Source organism: Eschrichtius robustus, chromosome 1 (assembly GCF_028021215.1).
Source record: "Eschrichtius robustus isolate mEscRob2 chromosome 1, mEscRob2.pri, whole genome shotgun sequence".
Taxonomy (NCBI): Eukaryota; Metazoa; Chordata; class Mammalia; order Artiodactyla; family Eschrichtiidae; genus Eschrichtius; species Eschrichtius robustus.
Window position 1 is genome coordinate 175,701,528 of NC_090824.1, and position 19,932 is coordinate 175,721,459.

A 19,932-nucleotide genomic window follows, 5' to 3' on the forward strand; every position below is an offset into this window, starting at 1 on the left:
CAGTGCTAAGAAATCCGGATCAGTGGGAGCACAGGTGAGTGAAAGGCAAAGATGAAAGGCGATGGTAGAGAGGTTGTCTGGGGACAAGATGGGGTGCCCTGGATGGGGTTTAGCCAGGGAAGATTACACAGCGTTTTGAACATGAGGGTGTGGGATAATAACGTTGATTTCTGAAGATAATATTTTTATATTTCATAAATAGTAAAAATTATTTTAAGCTAGAGATATTTGAGATTCAATAGATGCAGAGAGAGGCCTTCCTGGAGCTTTCTTTAACTAAAAGCAGACACTAAAGAGAAATAAGGACCACCATGAATTCCTTCTTTGGGGTGGGTGTGATCCCAGGAGTGAGGCTAAGAGTAAACCTACTTCCATAAATCTCCATTTTGGGGCAGTTTCTGGCCCTGAAGAAAACAAGACAGGAAGACCACTCATACCTATGTGGACAAACATTATCACAAACTTTCTTGTCTCCTGAAACCCTTATTTGCTCTTTGCATTGGAGCCTTTTCTTTTTCCTCTCTTTCCTCTGGTAAGTTAGCTATTTAAGCCCCAAATTCTAACCACTCCTTTGAGTGCCTCATCACGTGTATGCATGTGTGTAGATAAAAGCATGCTTCTCTTGCTCATCGGTATTTTGTTAATTTAATTCACAGGCCCTCAGGTACTGAACCTAAGAGGTAGAGGAAAAGTTATTCACACTCTACAGTTTATATGTTGTATATGTGAATTAAAATGGAGAAGGAGACTTAAGATGGGGACACTGGTTCATCAGCTATTAAATAATCCAGGCACGATTAGCAGGAGAGAAAGTAGAGATAAGTATATAGTTTGGAGAAGTTGCAGAGGCAGAATCATAAGAATTTGGTAAGAGAGAGAGGGAGGTTAGAAAGGGGGAAGGGAGAGTCAACAAGGACTCTGTGGTTCTGAGCCTGGATGACCAGGTCCACGATGGTGCTGTTAATAGAATGAGGGACTACAAGAGAGATAAAGATCATAAGTGAACAGGATGAGTTAGTGGAACCTGTGTGAAGCCTGGCAGAGAGGCTAGAACTGGGGATGAGGATTGAGATTGTCTGAACTGCGCGTTCTTGAAGGCATGGCATGGGAGGAGAAAACCAAGGAAAAGTGAAAGCAAGGAGGGAAGAAGGGACTTGGAGGTGATTTGGGGAAGGAGGGAACAGGGCCAGCCGGGGGTGGGGTGGGGGGTCGGTAATCAAAGGTGGAGGGGATGAAAGAGCAAAGGGCTGTGTCAGAACATCCGAGGGGCCGAGATCAAAGAGGGTCTTTCCTTGTATAAAAAGCTGCAGAGGGGTCCATGAGGATCTAGAACATTCCACATGAACTGGCAAGAGGGTGTCCTCGGGGGAAGCAGTGTCAGGAGAGAAGTTGGAGGGCAGAGCTGAGTTCGGGGGTTGGAGATCACTCCTTCAAGAATCTTGTGGGGGGGAAGAGCATCCCAAGTACTGGGAGCAGGAAGTGCAAAGGCCCTGAGGCAGAACGGTGTCAGGGTGGTGGGGAAACCACTATGACTGAAGCCAGTTGAGCAAAGTTGAGAGTAGGAGGCTAAAGACCTCATCCTGCAGGTCCTTTGAAGGCTGTGTAGGGAATCTGGAATAAAGTATGTTGGAAAGTGAGTGGAAAAAAAAAAAAAAGAAATCTTGTGGGGAAGGAAAAGAGGAATATAATACTAATAACTTAAAGGTTATCTGAGTTTCTCTCCTGTTGGGGATTTTTAATGATTCTCAAAATTTAAAACGTTAACTCAATGCTACCTACATTTTGCTGATAACCAAAACAGAACCAAGTTCAGGGCAGGGGGGAGGGGCAAGTAGGGAATTAAACTATGAAGAGGCATCTTTCTTTCTTTTTTTTATTCCATTTTTACATATCCACCTCTTTGTCATTAAGTCACAACATTTTATCAAAATATACACACAGCACAGATATTTTAAACATGGATAGCTAGAATTCTTATTAAATAAGATCGCTGCAAATAGCATGCATGGGTCTTTATCTTGAAGGATGTCTCTCTCAAGAGACTTAGGAGTCATCAAATCACCAGTAATGGTATAATAAAGGGATGGGTTATCTTTTCTCTAGAAGAATTACGCACTTCATTTTTTTTTTTTTCCTGTTCTAATGTGAGGATGGTAATGAGAAACTGCCACTGATACTGAAATCAACTGAGAAGGGATGGATGGGAAGGTTTTATTGGCAGGAGTAAAATGACTCTATCTTTATTGGACTCTAAATTTAATTTCTACGTTGACAAGATAACCAGAGTAGGGGTCTAGTAAACATTGCACATGGATGACACGAACTACCCCCACTTTCCTCTTGCCCGTGAATTTCATGGCTAAATCAGAATGAATGAATTTGTCAGTCTCAAGTTACAAGCTATGTTTGTTTATTATGAAGAATTCCCATAAGAACCTATTCAGGACTTCCCCTACCCCCTACCCTTTACACTCGCCCAGGTGTGAACAGAATAAAATGGGTTTAGTGGTTACTTGTCTGCGGCCGAGCGGACGCCAGTGCTACGCCAGGCAACGTGCAGTTTCAGTCTTGAGAGGTCTGGACTCTGCTCCTTGAGTCAACACGTATGTCACTGATCAGCAGTTGGTGCCCAGGTGAAGAGCCATGACTTAGAGTGGAATTAAGTTTTCAAATCTTTCACAGTGCGGAGAGCCATCTTCAAGTAAATAACTACAGTGAGGAAGGACCTAACTTCAAGAGTGGCTGTGAGAGACGACAGGGGAGAATCCAAAGGGCATCGTCATTAGTGAAGCAGAACTGGTTTCTGCTACAGATGCAAAGTCGGTGAAGAGCTCAAAGGGCTCAGCCTTTACTGTTGAGTGTTTTCTTTTCTTTTCCAAGTTGAAAAGGAACCCAAGAAGTGTCACTTGAACCAGTTCACAGAGAGAAGGCAAATCCCTTCGTGTGTCTGGAGAGGCGAGTTCAGGATATCAGCTTCTCCATCCCTGGATTCATGAAGGAAAAGTTCCGGAACATGTTCTGGTCCATGCTGTTGATCAGCGCTCTGTCTGCAAATGACAGCCGGGGCTTCTCATTCAAGAATTCTTTGTCGAAGTTGCTGCAGTCGTACGGTGATTTCTTGACCAGAGTTTAAGGGGTGGGGAGAAAAAGAGAGGAAAATCAGCCACTGAATTCCTGATTCATTCAAGATATGGCTTTTGCCATCTAGGCTATAATCTGCGTATGAAAACGCTGGCGCCTGCCAATAAACGAAAGTAATACTGATAGATGATTGTATAGGGCCTTTGTTGAACACCTCTAAGATCCTGACTCATCAGCGTATTTAATTACAGCGTAGTGTAATTAAATTCGTATACAGGAATTCCAGGATGTGTACATTCAAATAACTTTACATGAAGGAGGACTGGCAACCTTTGAAAAAGTGGTAAGCCCCAATTTGACCTCTGTCCTTTTAGTCTACAGGGGACAGTCGGGGTGGGGGAGCGGGGCGGGGGGAGTGGTAGGTGGAGGTGGGAGCAGAGGGGCCGGAGGATTGGAGAAGTTTTGCAGATTATATATCCCGGTTCTTCTATCAATATCCTTCACTACCACTGGTTCCCCTACCCACATTAATTTTATTCTTTTATTTTAAAAATTTTTACTGGAGTATAATTGATTTACAATGTTGTGTTAGTTTCAGGTGTACAGCAAAGTGAATCGGTCATACATATACATGTATCCACTCTTTTTTAGATTCCTAATAAGGACCTACTGTATGGCACACGGAACTCTACTCAGTACTCTGTAATGGCCTATATGGGAAAAGAATCCCACATTAATTTTATTATTAAACATCTTGGACTGTCTTCCAGAGGCAACACAGATTGGGATGAGCTCCCTTCTGGTCACCTGGTCCACTGGTGCCCATGACAAAAAAAGTGACCTATTTATAAATACTGTTCAGTATGGTGTACACTTCAGCTTTCTAAGATTAAAAGCAACCACAATCAAATGTCACCCTTATGTGAGCGTGACTGAGATCCAGGCCCATCCCACCCTCAAGGGGGCCCCTGAGCTGCTGAGGCCAATGGTCTGTGGTCTCTGCCTACAAATAGCCACTCAGACCATGGGGTCAGGGAAATTCCTTCCTACGGGAGGAGTCGGGAATTGTCCCACAGGGAAAGCACAGCTGAAACGTCTGATTTATCGAGTCCATTGTAGTCTACCATGGAAGCTGAGACATGAATGACATTGTTCTGATGAGCTGGAAAAAGGCAAAAATTCATCATATCATAAACAAATTATTAACCCATGTAGTAGAAATGGTGCTGTTACAAATAATAAGAGTGCTAGAGGCCAGCCGGTAGGACCCTTGGAACATCTCCAGAGCTTAGGACAAATGTTGACCATAAGTAACTCTTCCTGCCCTGGGGGCACAGTGCTGCTTCTGGCTACCCACTGGCACGACTAATACCAGAAGATACTTTCTGGAGTGAACGCTCTGCTTTGAAATCCACAAGCCTGTGCCACCTCCGTGCGAAGATAGTTCATGTCTACCCAGGTCATTGCTACCTTATTCCCAGAATCGCCAGGAATGGGTAAAGCTGGCAAATCCACCCCTTTGCTGTACTCCTTAAAAAATTATTATTTACTCTTTAAGTTGTGGTAAAATGTACATAACACAAAAATGACCATTCTAACCATTTTAAGTGTACAGTTTAGGGGCATGAAGCACATTCACGTGTTGGGCCATCCATCTCCAGAACTTTTTTCATCTCATCTTTGCTTCATTTTATGGTGACCCAGGAAGTTCTGCCTTTTCTCGGGGAGGTTGGTGACTCTTGCTGGTGGGTATATACATGGGAATTTAGAGACCTGTCTTTTTCTAAGTATCAGTTTACTTCTTAAATGAAAAAACACCTACCAATTACCATTAGGGTCTGTAGTTATATGAACAGATGACAAATGTCAGAGAAACTTTCATAAATATCACAGAAAACATGGATCCAAAACTCCTGTCAAAGGATGCAGGGTTTATGCTCAGGTTTGGGTCATGCAGACTGTGACCCTGAAGCCTGGACACACCCTGTGCAAAGCTCCACATGGCATCTGAGGGTCATCCCCACATATACATGTTCAGTCTAAGGCATGTACATGTACACAAATACATTTGATCACAGAGGTTAAATTCTGCCAGTGAGTAACCTGCCCTCCCCCCAAGCCCAATAGCCTGATTAAAGAAGACTTTCTTCCAAGAACTGCAGAGGGTGGGTGGGAAGTCGAGGCCCCGGCAGCCTGGGTGTGATGTGAGGACTGTGCTGGCAGGACCACAGGGCCCCAGAGGCTCCTTACCACCTTAGGCCTGAACGGAGGGTCAATCTCCTTCCTTTCCAGCTCTTCCCAATTGATCTCCCGAAACAAGGGGTGCTGGCGGATGTCTCCCCTCACCCCCAGGCGCTTTTCAGGTTCTCTTACGAAGAGCTGAAAGGGAGCAGAAGGGGAGCAGTTACTTCTCAAGGGATGAACCAGGCCCCTGGGAGGCAGGTGCACTTCTTAGCGTGGGAGCCAGGACCGCATGCACTTGACTCCACTAAGAGAAGGGCCCGGCTTTTGCCACCTGATTTCCGAACCTTGTTTTTCTACCAACCACCATAAACTATTGACCCAAGTCAAACCAGCAGCAACAAGTCTACTGAATATTCCAGAGTCTGGGCTTTGCTCTAGAAGTGCAATGTTTTGAGTTATCTAGACCTGGATTGAAATCAGCTTTGCCCTGTGTTGTTATTCATGGGACCTGGCAAGTTACAGAGTCAGTTCCCTCCTCAGTAAGGTGAGGGAAGTATCCTCCTCACAGGGCTGTTTTGTGGGTTAAAACAACAACAACAATATACACACACACACGCACACACAGAGGTGTGTGCTAATTCCTGGTCTGTAGAACCCAACAGCAGAAAGTAAGTGACCAATGTGTTTGTTGTTTGGTTTACTGTCCATCGATCAAGTTTGATTTCTTTAAAAGCTGCTTTCTTAGGATTACAGTCTTGCTCTAAAGAAAAGCTCACTTCAGGTGTGACATAAACTAGCCCCTGACAATCAGCTTTGTACTTTGTAAGGCATCTGAGTATCTGGAATCACTCTTCACTCCTGCAAACCTGCTGGACACTAATACTTTATTCATATCATCTTTAATCATCTCTGACCCATTACATATGCATTTCGTCTTTGTGCTCTCCCCTCTCCTATTACTTCCCCCCATGAGGTCAAAATGAACATTGGCCAGGACAGGAAAGAAACCTGGAAACTCTTCAAACTTAAATAAAACATGTCAAGGGCTTTAAGGAAGTAGAAGAGTCCTAGAATAGTCTCAGGTCCTGGGGGTCTGGAGTAGTTACCTCTTCTCTTACATCAGCTAGACGTTTATGTATCAAATAACTGCTTATTACAGGGTATCATACGGAGACTCTGAGTCTTGAAAACAGAATCCAAGTCAAGTGCAGTGATTTTCCATGAAGTTCTGGCAGGACTGGACCTCCATTTGCATCTACATTGCATGAACCTCTTGCTTATACCTCTTATAAGAAGAGTCAGTCTTACGTGTAGTCAAGATCTTCAAAAGCTCTAGTCTGTAATCACTAACTAACTAACTAACTACCATGCTGTAGCAAAGTGGAGATATTTTCTTTCTTTTTTTAAATTAGGAGACTCCTCTTAAAGCCCAAGTGAGACCTCATGCAACCACCTAGTATATCCAAGTGGTAAATTGTTGGAATGGCCCCAGCTTCCTCTCCCCTTTTTCATATGGCGGCCGCTGAGGCCCCTCTGTGGAAACTTAGGGTTCCAAAGCACCCCATTAGAAAATCACTGCATAGTGGATATAACATGAGACTGTCATTCAAGAGGCTTACTACCGACATGGCCTGGGGCAAGTTTCCTGAGTCTCAGTTCCCTCACCCGTAAAATGAAGTGTTAGACAAGGTGGTCCTTATGTCCCGTGAGTCCTAACATCCCCTGAACCCCTAGGCCAGTCTTCCAGGCTCCCTGCAATGCTGACACTTGTCCTCTGATTTCACTGTGAACTTCTCTTCTCTTCCATCCGGACACATCTACTCATTGAATACGCATCTGCCTTTCCTACCTCTGCCCTGCACCAATGACATTTCCGTCTTGCCAGGGTTTCCCTCTCCCCACGTCCACTCCCATTTCTTCCTCTTCCTCTTCCTCTTTAAATCCTGACTCACCTGTCAGGATTCAGCTTACACCCCCTTTTCTCTGTGAAGCTTTCTTTGATTACCTCCACCCACGGTGAGCTCTCGCTCCTCGTCAAGTCATATTCACATGGTTGGTTACATCACTCATCCCACCCAATGTCCCCTGAGAGTCAGGTCTTGTGCTAGAGGCCTCATCGAGACCATCTTGACTTTAAAGGCAGATTCTAAAAGCAGAAAGCTTTTAGAAACCGAGGCTCAGAGTAGCTAAGTAACTTGCTCAAGACCACGGGTCTAGCCAGCAGTAGAGCCTAAACGATGAGCAACCCCTTCCTACTTCTGGTTTTGGATGGTCTCTCCTCTGTGGTCCATAGAACACCTCCCTTCCATTAAAGGAAATTAGCACACTGTGTGTGTGTGTGTGTGTGTGTGTGTGTGTTTATTTAAAGACTGTCTTTCTTGCTGTAGTGTAAGCTCTGGAAGGCAGATATCATTTATGTTTCTGTTTCTTACAGAATCCAGCCCAGTGCCATGTACAAAGCAGACACTCAATAAATGTTTGTTGAATACATGAGTAAGCTGTCTTTCCACTTTTTTTCCAGATTATGTGTCTTAAAGTCTCTGTCTTCTGTTAGTCTCTTGGTTTCAGCATATAGAACAGCCTAGAGAAAAGTTCACAGTAAAGCACACTTTCCTATAGACTCAGACACCAGCAAGAGTCAAGAGAGGGAAAAGCAGATTGATGCTTTCAGGAGAAGAGGGAATAAGTGACTTGCCCCCCATCCCTTCCCTTGAAATGATCCTGATAAATGATCGACTTCCACTTCTTAAGGACATTTTGATGAAGCAAGGTTAGAGAGAAGGTGTGAGTGCCCCATGAACAAGCCAAAACCCAGCCTCGTGTTGTTATAATTAAATGCTTCAGGGAATCAGGTTTGAAGTAACTGCCTTAGGCCAAGTGTGCACATGCTAGGTTTCCTGTTAGTTTTCCCCAGTAACATGTGGCATTTGTTCCAAGAGGATCATGAAAAAGAGCCTCCTGAGCCTGGTATATGTACCTGTGAAATAAAAAAAAATTTTTTTTAAGATAAAATGTATAATGAGTAGATAGTATGATCTCCAGCTTCGAGACTCAAAATCCTTTCCCGTTTTGCACAGATGAGTGAATTATCTTCTCTGCCCTGCAGCCGATCACCCCCCACCCTGGTCCTGAAGATGCTTGTTGACCTTATGGGAGGTCATCGTCCCTGCCACCAGGAGCTGCACCGAAGAAATAAATGTTCATGAAAGAAAGACTTGATTTTGTACATAAAAGCTGTCAGAAGTGTGGTTTACACTTACAGGAAAAAGCACATCTCTGACATAAATGGCCAGGATGCAGCTGGAGTTTGTTTAAATTTATTCGGCTATCTGGGCAAGAAAGCAGTGCTGGGCTGCTGGGGATGGACCCCCGCTCCCCCCAGGCTCAGCGCCTGCCACTGGAATCTCCCTCCCTCTTTAGTCCCTCTTCAGATGGCTCTTTCTACAAAAGGGAGAGGTATTTTTGTTTGTGATCATTCGTTTTTCATCATTTTCCAAACAAATGGACAGGACATCCTGGATGAATAAATGAGGAAGAAAGGGGCGTGTCTTTGACAACAGTCAACTGGACAGCAGTGTCCCAGCTGTAATTCTTTAAAAAAAGTTTTTAAAAAATGTTATACAATTTTTAAAGGTTACTTTCCATTTATAGTTATTACAAAATATTGGCCATATTCCCCGTGCTGTACAATACATCCTTGAGTCTATCTTACACCAATAGTTTGTGTCTCCCACTCCCTCACCCCCTCCCCAATGGTAACCAGTAGTCTGTTCTTTATATCTGTGACTCTGCTTCTTTTTTGTTATATTCAATAGTTTTTTGTAATTTTAAGATTCCACATATAAGTGATATCATACAGTATTTGTCTTTCTCTGTCTGACTTACTTCACTTAGCATAATGCCCTCCAAGTCCATCCATGTTGTTGCAAATGGCAAAATTTCATTCTTTTTCATGGCTGAGTAGTATTCCATTGTGCATGTGCATGTGCGTGTGTGTGTATATATATAAAATATATATATAATCTTGTTTATCATTCATCTATTGATGGACACTTAGGTTGCTTCCATGTCTTGGCTATTGTAAATAGTGCTGCTATGAACACTGGGGTGCATGTATCTTCTTGAATTCGTGTTTTCGTTTTTTTTTCGGATATATACCCAGGAGTGGAACTGCTGGCTCATATGGTAGTTCTATTTTTCGTTTTTTGAGAAACCTCCATACTGTTTTCCACAGTGGCTGCACCCATTTACATTCCCACCAACAGTATACTAGGGTTCCTTTTTCTCCACATGTTCGCCAACATTTGTTATTTGTGTTCTTTTTGATGATGGCCATTCTGACAGGTGTCAGGCGATATCTCATTGTGGTTTTGATTTGCAGTTCCTTGATTAGTTTGATTTGCAGTTCCTTGATTAGCACATTCTTTGAATGTGCTTGTTGGCCATCCTCATTTCCTCTTTGGAAGATGTCTTCTGCCCATTTTTTTAATCGGGTTGGTTCTTTTTTTTTGGTTTTGTTTTGTTGTTTTTGATGTTAAGTTGTATGAGCTGTTTATACATGCTGGATATTAATCTCTCATTGGTCATACAATTTGCAAATATCTTCTCCCATTCGGTAGGCCGTCATTTCATTTTGTCGACTGTTTCCTCTCCAGCTGTAATTCTTGACGGAGCACAGCCTCTCGTGATGTGCATGTGTTCAGCGCGCTACGTGCATCCATGCCCTTTGAGGGCTAAAGAGGTTGAAGTCTGGTACTGACACCACTGCCGTTACAGAGGCCGCTGAATACTCTTTGCTTAGCGTTTCCAGAGGACCCGTTACTTCTGGCTTTCAGAACATTATGTAAAATTCCCTAGAGGAGGTTTCTCTAGAAATGATAGGTCACCTTTGATTTTTGCAGAAAAGGGAGCTCAGGGCTGTGGGAGCTGTTGGATTAAAATCAGAGCACAAGAGGCACAGGGGCAACTAGAAGCCAGTCTCACAACCAGCACGTTGCCGGGTGGCCATGATTTTTATCAGCCCAGCTCCTGGAAAACGGACAGCTGTCTTCTTCATGGACAAGAACAGAGAATTTTTATTAACTCACAGGAGAAAGAATAAGCCCAGACTCTTACACGTGGGTTTAAAACCTCTTTCACCAGCGAGTCCTTTTTCTTCACCTTCTTTATCCTTAACTGTCTTGGTCTCTGCTCTAGTCACCAAATTCACTTTCTACTCTCACAGCAAATCTTCTTCCTGCCACTGAAACTGCAGCTGACTGTCTCTCTCTTTTTTTTTTGCTTTTTTTGTATTTGCTGGAATTTAGCCTTAGATTTAGTTTTGTTTTTCAACTTTTTATTTTGAAATAATTATAGTGTCTCAGTCAGCTTGGGCTGAGACTGGGAGGCTTAAAGAGCACACATTTATTTCTCATGGTTCTGGGGGCGGGAAGTCCAAGATCAAGGTGCTGACATGGTCAATTTCTGGTGAGACGTCTCTCCCCGGCTTGTAGATGGCCGTCTTCTTGCTGAGTGCTCACATGGCCTTTTCTTTTTTATTTATTTTAATGTTTATTTATTTACTTATTTGTTTTCTTATTAGTCATCCATTTTATACACATCAGTGTATACATGTCAATCCCAATCTCCCAATTCATCACACCTGCCCCCCGCGGCTTCCCCCCCTTGGTGCCCATACGTTTGTTCTCTACATCTATGTTTCTATTTCTGCCCTGCAAACCGGTTCATCTGTACCATTTTCTAGGTTCCACATATATGCGTTAAAATATGATATTTTTCTCTTTCTGACTTACTGCACTCTGTATGACAGTCTCTAGATCCATCCACGTCTCTACAAATGACCCAATTCCGTTCCTTTTTATGGCTGAGTAATATCCCATTGTATATTTGTACCACATCTTCTTTATCCATTCATCTGTCGATGGGCATTTTAGGTTGCTTCCATGAACTGGCTATTGTAAATAGTGCTGCAGTGAACATTGGGGTGCATGTGTCTTTTTGAATTATGGTTTTCTCAGGGTATATGCCCAGTAGTGGGATTGCTGGGTCGTATGGTAGTTCTATTTTTAGTTCTTTAAGGAACCTCCATACGGTTCTCCATAGTGGCTGTATCAATTTACAGTCCCACCAACAGTGCAAGAGGGTTCCCTTTTCTCCACACCGTCTCCAGCATTTGTTGTATGTAGATTTTCTGATGATGCCCATTCTAACTGGTGTGAGGTGATACCTCATTGTAGTTTTGATTTGCATTTCTCTAATAATTAGTGATGTTGAGCAGCTTTTCATGTCCTTCTTGGCCATCTGTATGTCTTCTTTGGAGAAATGTCTCTTTAGGTCTTCTGCCCATTTTTGGATTGGGTTGTTTGTTTTTTTAATATTGAGCTGCATGAGCTGTTTATATATTTTGGAGATGAATCCTTTGTCCGTTGATTCGTTTGCAAATATTTTCTCCCATCCTGAGGGCTGTCTTTTTGTCTTGTTTATGGTTTCCTTTGCTGTGCAAAAGCTTTTAAGTTTCATTAGGTCCCACTTGTTTATTTTTGTTCTTATTTCCATTACTCTAGGAGGTAGATCAAAAAATATCTTGCTGTGATTTATGTCAAAGAGTGTTCTTCCTATGTTTTCCTCTAAGAGTTTTATAGTGCCCGGTCTTACATTTAGGTCTCTAATCCATTTTGAGTTTATTTTTGTGTATGGTGTTAGGGAGTGTTCTAATTTCATTCTTTTACGTGTAGCTGTCCAGTTTTCCCAGCACCACTTATTGAAGAGACTGTCTTTTCTCCACTGTATATCCTTGCCTCCTTTGTCATAGATTAGTTGACCATAGGTGTGTGAGTTTATCTCTGGGCTTTGTATCCTGTTCCATTGATCTGTATTTCTGTTTTTGTGCCAGTACCATATTGTCTTGATTACTGTCGCTTTGTAGTATAGTCTGAAGTCAGGGAGTCTGATTACTCCAGCTCCGTTTTTTTTCCCTCAAGACTGCTCTGGCTCTTTGGGGTATTTGATGTCTCCATACAAATTTTAAGATTTTGTGTTCGAGTTCTGTAAAAAATGCCATTGGTAATTTGATAGGGATTGCATTGAATCTGTAGATTGCTTTGGGTAGTATAGTCATTTTCACAATATTGATTCTTCCAATCCAAGAACATGGTATATCTCTCCATCTGCTGGCATCATCTTTAATTTCTTTCATCAGTGTCTTATAGTTTTCCGCATACAGGTCTTCTGTCTCCCTAGGTAGGTTTATTCCTAGGTATTTTATTCTTTTTGTTGCAGTGGTAAATGGGAGTGTTTCCTTAATTTCTCTTTCAGATTTTTCTTCATTAGTGTAGAGGAATACAAGAGATTTCTGTGCATTAATTTTGTATTCTGCAACTTTACCAAATTCATTGATTAGTTCTAGTAGTTTTCTGGTAGCATCTTTAGGATTCTCTATGTATAATATCATGTCATCTGCAAACAGTGACAGTTTTACTTCTTCTTTTCCAATTTGTATTCCTTTTATTTCTTTTGCTTCTCTGATTGCCGTGGCTAGGACTTCCAAAACTATGCTGAATAATAGTGGTAAGAGTGGACATCCTTGTCTTGTTCCTGATCTTAGAGGAAATGCTTTCAGTTTTTCACCATTGAGAATGATGTTTGCTGTGGGTTTGTCGTATATGGCCTTTATTATGTTGAGGTAGGTTCCCTCTGTGCCCACTTTCTGGAGAGTTTTTATCATACACGGGTATTGAATTTTGTCAAAAGCTTTTTCTGCATCTATTGAGAGGATCATATAGTTTTTATTCTTCACTTTGTTAATATGGTGTATCACATTGATTGATTTGCGTATATTGAAGAATCCTTGCATCCCTGGGATAAATCCCACTTGATCATGGTGTATGATCCTTTTAATGTGTTGTTGGATTCTGTTTGCTAGTATTTTGTTGAGGATTTTTGCATCTGTATTCATCAGTGACACTGGTCTGTAATTTTCTTTTTTTGTAGTATCTTTGTCTGGTTTTGGTATCAGGGTGATGGTGGCCTCATAGAATGAGTTTGGGAGTGTTCCTTCCTCTGCAATTTTTTGGAAGAGTTTGAGAAGGATGGGTGTTAGCTCTTCTCTAAATGTTTGATAGAATTCACCTGTGAAGCCATCTGGTCCTGGACTTTTGTTTGTTGGAAGATTTTTAATCACAGTTTCAATTTCATTACTTGTGATTGGTCTGTTCATATTTTCTGTTTCTTCCTGGTTCAGTCGGAAGGTTATAGCTTTCTAAGAATTTGTCCATTTCTTCCAGGTTGTCCATTTTATTGGCATAGAGTTGCTTATAGTAGTCTCATAGGATGCTTTGTATTTCTGCAGTGTCTGTTGTAACTTCTCTTTTTTCATTTCTGGTTTTATTGATTTGAGTCCTCTCCCTCTTTTTCTTGATGAGTCTGGCTAATGGTTTATCAATTTTGTTTATCGTCTCAAAGAACCAGCTTTTAGTTTTATTGATCTTTGCTATTGTTTTCTTTGTTTCTGTTTCATTTCTTTCTGCTCTGATCTTTATGATTTCTTTCCTTCTGCTAACTTTGGGTTTTGTTTGTTCTTCTTTCTCTAGTTCCTTTGGGTGTAATGTTAGATTGTTCGTTTGAGATTTTTCTTGTTTCTTGAGGTAGGCTTGTATAGCTATAAACTTCCCCCTTAGAACTGCTTTTGCTGCATCCCATAGGTTTTGGATCGTCGTGTTTTCATTGTCATTTGTCTCTAGGTATTTTTTGATTTCCTCTTTGATGTCTTCAGATCTCTTGGTTATTTAGTAACGTATTGTTTAGCCTCCATGTGTTTATGTTTTTTACGTTTTTTTCCCCTGTAATTGATTTCTAATATCACAGTGCTGTGGTCAGAAAAGATGGTTGATATGATTTCAATTTTCTTAAATTTACAGAGGCTTGATTTGTGACCCACGATGTGATCTATCCTGGAGAATGTTCCGTGCGCACTTGAGAAGAAAGTGTAATCTGCCATTTTTGGATGGAGTGTCCTATAAATATCAATTAAATCTATCTGCTCTATTGTGTCATTTAAAGCTTGTGTTTCCTTATTAATTTTCTGTTTGGATGATCTGTCCATTGGTGTAAGTGAGGTGTTAAAGTCCCCCAGTATTATTGTGTTACTGTCGATTTCCTCTTTTAGAGCTGTTAGCAGTTGCCTTATGTATTGAGGTGTTCCTGTGTTGGGTGCATATATATTTATAACTGTTATATCTTCTTCTTGGATTGATCCCTTGATAATTATGTAGTGTCCTTCCTCGTCTCTTCTAACATTCTTTATTTTAAAGTCTATTTTATCTGATATGAGTATAGCTACTCCAGCTTTCTTTTGATTTCCATTTGCATGGAATATCTTTTTCCATCCCCTCACTTTCAGTCTGTATGTGTCCCTAGGTCTGAAGTGGGTCTCTTGTAGACAGCATATATATGGGTCTTGTTTTTGTATCCATTCAGTGAGCCTGTGTCTTTTGGTTGGAGCATTTAATCCATGCACGTTTAAGGTAATTATTGATATGTATGTTCCTATTACCATTTTCTTAATTGTTATAGGTTTGTTTTTGTAGGTCCTTTTCTTCTCTTGTGTTTCCCACTTAGAGAAGTTCCTTTAGCACTTGTTGTAGAGCTGGTTTGGTGGTGCTGAATTCTCTTAGCTTTTGCTTGTCTGTAAAGCTTTTGAGTTCTCCATCGAATCTGAATGAGATCCTTGCTGGGTAGAGTAATCTTGGTTGTAGGTTCTTCCCTTTCATCACTTTAAGTACATCATGCCACTCCCTTCTGGCTTGTAGAGTTTCTGCTGGGAAATCAGCTGTTAACCTTATGGGAGTTCCCTTGTATGTTATTTGTCGTTTTTCCCTTGCTGCTTTCAATAATTTTTCTGTTTTTAATTTGTGCCAATTTGATTACTATGTGTCTCAGCGTGTTCCTCCTTGGGTTTATCCTGTATGGGACTCTCTGCGCTTCCTGGACTTGGGTGGCTATTTCCTTTCCCATGTTAGGGAAATTTTCGACTATAATCTCTTCAAATATTTTCTCAGGTCCTTTCCTTCTCTCTTCTCCTTGTGGGACCCATATAATGCGAATGTTGTTGCATTTAATGTTGTCCCAGAGGTCTCTTAGGCTGTCTTCATTTCTTTTCATTCTTTTTTCTTTACTCTGTTCTGCAGCAGTGAATTCCACCATTCTGTCTTCCAGGTCATGTATCCGTTCTTCTGCTTCAGTTCTTCTGCTATTGATTCCTTCTAGTGTGTCCTTCATTTCAGTTATTGTATTGTTCATCTCTGTTTGTTTGTTCTTTAATTCTTGTAGGTCTTTGTTAAACATTTCTTGCATCTTCTTGATCTTTGCCTCCATTCTTTTTCTGAGGTCCTGGATCATCTTCACTATCATTATTCTGAATTCTTTTTCTGGAAGATTGCCTATCTCCATTTAATTTAGTTGTTTTTCTGGGGTTTTATCCTGTTCCTTCATCTGGTACATAGCCCTCTGCCTTTTCATCTTGTCTATCTTTCTGAAATGTGGTTTTCGTTCCACAGGCCGCAGGATTGTAGTTCTTCTTGCTTCTGCTGTCTGCCCTCTGGTGGATGAGGCTATCTAAGAGGCTTGTGGAAGTTTCCTGATGGGAGGGACTGGTGGTGGGTAGAGCTGGCTTTTGCTCTGGTGGGCAGAGGTTAGTAAAAACATGGCCTTTTCTTGGTGCATGTGTTTAGAGGGAGAGATCTCTCTCTCTCCCTCTTTTTATAAGGGCATTAGTCCCATCATGGGGGCCTCACCCTCTTGACCTCATCTACACCTAATTACCTCTAAAAGGCCTCACCTCCTATAACCATCACATTGGGGGTTAGAAGACTTCAACATATGATTTTCTGGGGGGACACAAACATTCAGACCATACATATAGATTCACAGGAAGTTGAAAAGATAGTACAGAGATGCCCTGTGTACCTTTTACCTAGTTTCCCCTAATGCTTATGTCATATATGGTGATAGCACAGTATCAAAACAGTACACTGCGTGTGTCTTGTTCTATGTGATTTTATCACATGCGTAGGCCTGGGTAACCACCAGGACAAAAAGGATACAGAAAAGTCCTATCACCACAAAGATCTCCCTTGGGGTTCCCCTTTACAGTCATTCCCCTGCCTCCGTGATCCCTAACCCCCGGCAACCACTGATCTGCTTTCCATCTCCACAGTGTTGTCCTTTCATGAATGTTAATACATACATGGACTCATACAGTATGTGACCTTTTGAGATTGGCTTTTTTTTTTCACTCTGCTTAATGCCCTTGTGATCCAAGTTGCTCTATGAGTCAATAGTTCCATCCTTTTAATTGCTGCATAATAGTCCACACACATGACTTTGCAACTTTTCTCCTCCAACTGGAAGTAATCCTTTCCTCCTCCCCAGTCTTCCTCTCCTTTGGAAACCACCACTCCCAGCGTCTTTCCATGGACTTATTTCCATTACCTTCACCTGGTCCCAGTTAAACCTTCACCACATCCTTGCCAGGTGCTCTCCCTTTGCTGAGCTGGGTGGAGCTGGGTTTGGGAGGCGCAGCTGTTTAGCTTTACGGTAAAGGTAGGTTGCAGTGGAGGCTCCAGGGCCTCCAGACTCCTCAAGCTTTTTCCTTGTTTCCTTTTACCAGTGAGTTTTGATGGCCCAGGCCTTCTGAGTGCAGCCTTCATGCCATGGATTGAGCAGATGCCAGAGCTTTCACACCAGAAAGCAGCCGTATGCAAGCCAGGAGGACTCTCACCAGAAACCCACCCTGCTGGGCCTGGATCTTGGACTTCCAGCCTCCAGAACTGTGAGTAAACAAATTTCTGTTGTCCAAGCCGCCCAGTCTGTGATATTTTGTTATGGCAGCTAGAGCCAACTAACACACCTCAATTAAGTCCTTCCGAGAGCCAGTTAAAAGAAACACAGCAACTGTAACAATGCTTGAAGTTGCCCTCATGGAAAGCAAAATTGTTTTACGTTCCAATCCTGCTAACTTATTTTTACTCTTGTCCTCTCTCTTTTTAAATTGGTTAGTTAAGAAATTAGCTTTCATTTTATAGGTGTTTTGTCCAGTCATTAAAAGTGAATTTAATTGGCCGTTTGTGGAGTTTTCTAAGTTTATTGCTTGTTCGGATCAATCGGAAAGTGAAAACTGAGGGGTACTGGCTCAGATTTTTAAATACCATCAGCCTTGGGCTGGGTCTCCTCCTGGGGCTTTGTCAGCACTTCAGATTCAAGATCTTGATTCCTTAGGGAGAAGTCCACAGTTGCTGCAACATTTCAGATAACCCTAGACAAGCTGATAGCTGTATGAGAGAGGTAGAAGTGTATTATGCCCTTTAAATTTAATTTTGAGTTCTTCATGACAAAAAAGACGGGCTGGGTAATCTTATACGTTTGGATTTAAAATTCATTGATAGTGTCTGACGTTGAAAGATCTTATCCTAGCCCCCTTTTCATTGTAAGAAGAGCAGGGCTAAAAATTATTTCCCTAAATGACTTTTTTTTTTTAGCCAGCTGATAAGAGTTGCCACAAATCAAAACCCTGTTTTGTTCAGAACACCTGTATTCTCGGTCCACTTTAGATTTTCTGGGCTCTTGGTAACACTTGTAGGTCTTTTTGATCCACATAGTTGCTGGGACAGCTCAATAAATGTAGGTGCTTACTATGATATGTAACTAGCATGAGTTTTTTGTTTTTTTTTTTCTTACAACTTGTTACAATCACACTGTAGATGGCATTTTGCATCTTCAAAAAAGGTAAACTGGGACTTAAAGTGTAAATCTTTAATGATGGCTTTCAGGTGCTTCCTCTGTCTCTGTGTTGGTTTGCCCTGGGAGCTCCTGGTTTATGGCTAGTGATTCTTGGAGTCTGGTTTACATCTGTAGCTCTGGGTGCCGATTCTTAATTGATCCTGGGTTATCATGGGCAGTGTGTGACTCCGGCTTTGTTGGTAAATTCTGGAGATTGCTGCTAAGATGGTAACAGTCAAGGATTCAGAATGAAAAATACAACAGTGTTTCCCATGGACGCAGGTAGGGAACACGGCAGGAGAGCTGGTCTGCGTCCATTTGAAGGACTGCCTGTGAGATTGCCCACTCGGCAGGCAATGAGTCTCGCTGGGGTGGAGTGTGGCTGGCTTAGAGTTTGGTACAGAAGTTGGGCTGCGGAATGGTTTGAGCAGCCTGTACGTCAAAAGCTTCAGCTAAAAATGTTCCCAGTTATAGGTATTTCCAAAACACCTGCTAGAATCCCAAACAAAGCCTTGGCTTTATTTTATTTTATTATTATTTTTTTGGCCATGGTGAGCAGCTTGCAGGATCTTAGTTCCCTGACCAGGGATTGAACCCAGGACACAACAGTGAAAAGTGCTGAGTCCTAACCACTGGACCACCAGGGAAGTCCCAAAGCCTTGGCTTTAAAACCCACCAGGTTCAAAGAGCAGGAAGCCCCTCAGCCATATAAGAGCAGTCCTTTCTCCTTATAATCCCTCCAGCCTCTCTGTGTGTTTGGTCTGAAACAGAAACCCAAGAGCTGGAGAGGAAGAGAACATACATGTGGTAGACACGCTATGACCATACTCCCTTCTCCAAAGGCGAGTGGCTGCCAGCCATGAACTTGGCCAGAGGAAAGGGAGCAGGAATCTTTGCTTTTGAGTTAAGATTGATGTGATGACTTATATCTTGGACTGAACAGCTTTAATTTCTCAGCTGAGGCAGTGTTTCATGACTTAGGAGTGACAAGAAGTTTGTCTTTTACTCAAGAGTGAGCAGAAAGTTACACATCCTATCCAAGTCTTCATCCAGGGGCAGGGGAAGATTTTTAATAAGTTTCAGGTGTGCAGCACTATAATCACTACAGAGTAATCACCACCAAAGTCTAGTTACCATCCATCACCATAGCGTTGACCCCCTTCACCCATTCTTTGCCCAATCTCCCCAAACCCCTAGTCGTCTGGGAACCACTAATCTGTTCTCTGTATCTATGAGCTTGTTTTTATTTTATTGTGTTTGTTTCCTGGTTTTTTTTTTTTAGATTCCACATGAGTGAAATCACATGGTATTTGTCTCTGTCTGACTTATTTCACTAACTTTAACACCCTCTAGGCCATCCGTGGTGTTGTAAATGGCAAGATTTCATTTTCATGGCTGAGTAATATTCCATTGTGTATATATACCACATTTTCATCTATCCATCCATTGATAAACACTTAGGTGGTTTCCATATCTTGGCTATTGTAAATAATGCTGCAATGAACATAGGGGTACATATATCTTTTCCAACTAGTGTTTTCATGTTCTTTGAATAAATACCCAGAAGTGGAATACCATATGAGTGTATGGTAGTTCTATTCTTAACTTTCCGAGGAATCTCCATACTGTTTTCCATAGTGGCTCTACTGACTTACATTCCCACCAACAGTGCACGAGGGTTCCCTTTTTTCCACCTTCTCATCAGCACTTATTATCTCTTGTCTTCTTGATAACAGCCATTCTCACAGGTGTGAGGTGATAGCTCATTGTGGGTTTGATTTGCATTTCCCTGATGAGTGATATTGAGCACATTTTCATGTGCCTATTAGCCATCTGTATGTCTTTGAGAATTGTTTATTCAGATCCTCTTTTGTCCATTTTAAAATTGGGTTG

The 19,932-nt window shown here is 41.8% G+C and overlaps 1 protein-coding gene across 2 annotated transcripts in view; it reads right to left on the bottom strand.

Annotated features, from left to right (window-relative positions):
* Positions 1-2,411: 2,411 nt before the first annotated feature.
* PRKCQ (protein kinase C theta) overlaps positions 2,412-19,932 on the bottom strand; it is a 156,540-nt gene continuing 139,019 nt past the window's right edge. For both annotated transcript variants that reach the window (XM_068538324.1, XM_068538332.1), the window contains 2 exons: positions 5,332-5,460; positions 2,412-3,117 (listed from right to left, as the gene is read on the bottom strand). In XM_068538324.1, coding sequence (XP_068394425.1) covers positions 2,962-3,117; positions 5,332-5,460 — 285 coding nt within the window. In that variant the 3' untranslated portion in view covers positions 2,412-2,961. The remainder of the gene's footprint in view (positions 3,118-5,331; positions 5,461-19,932) is intronic.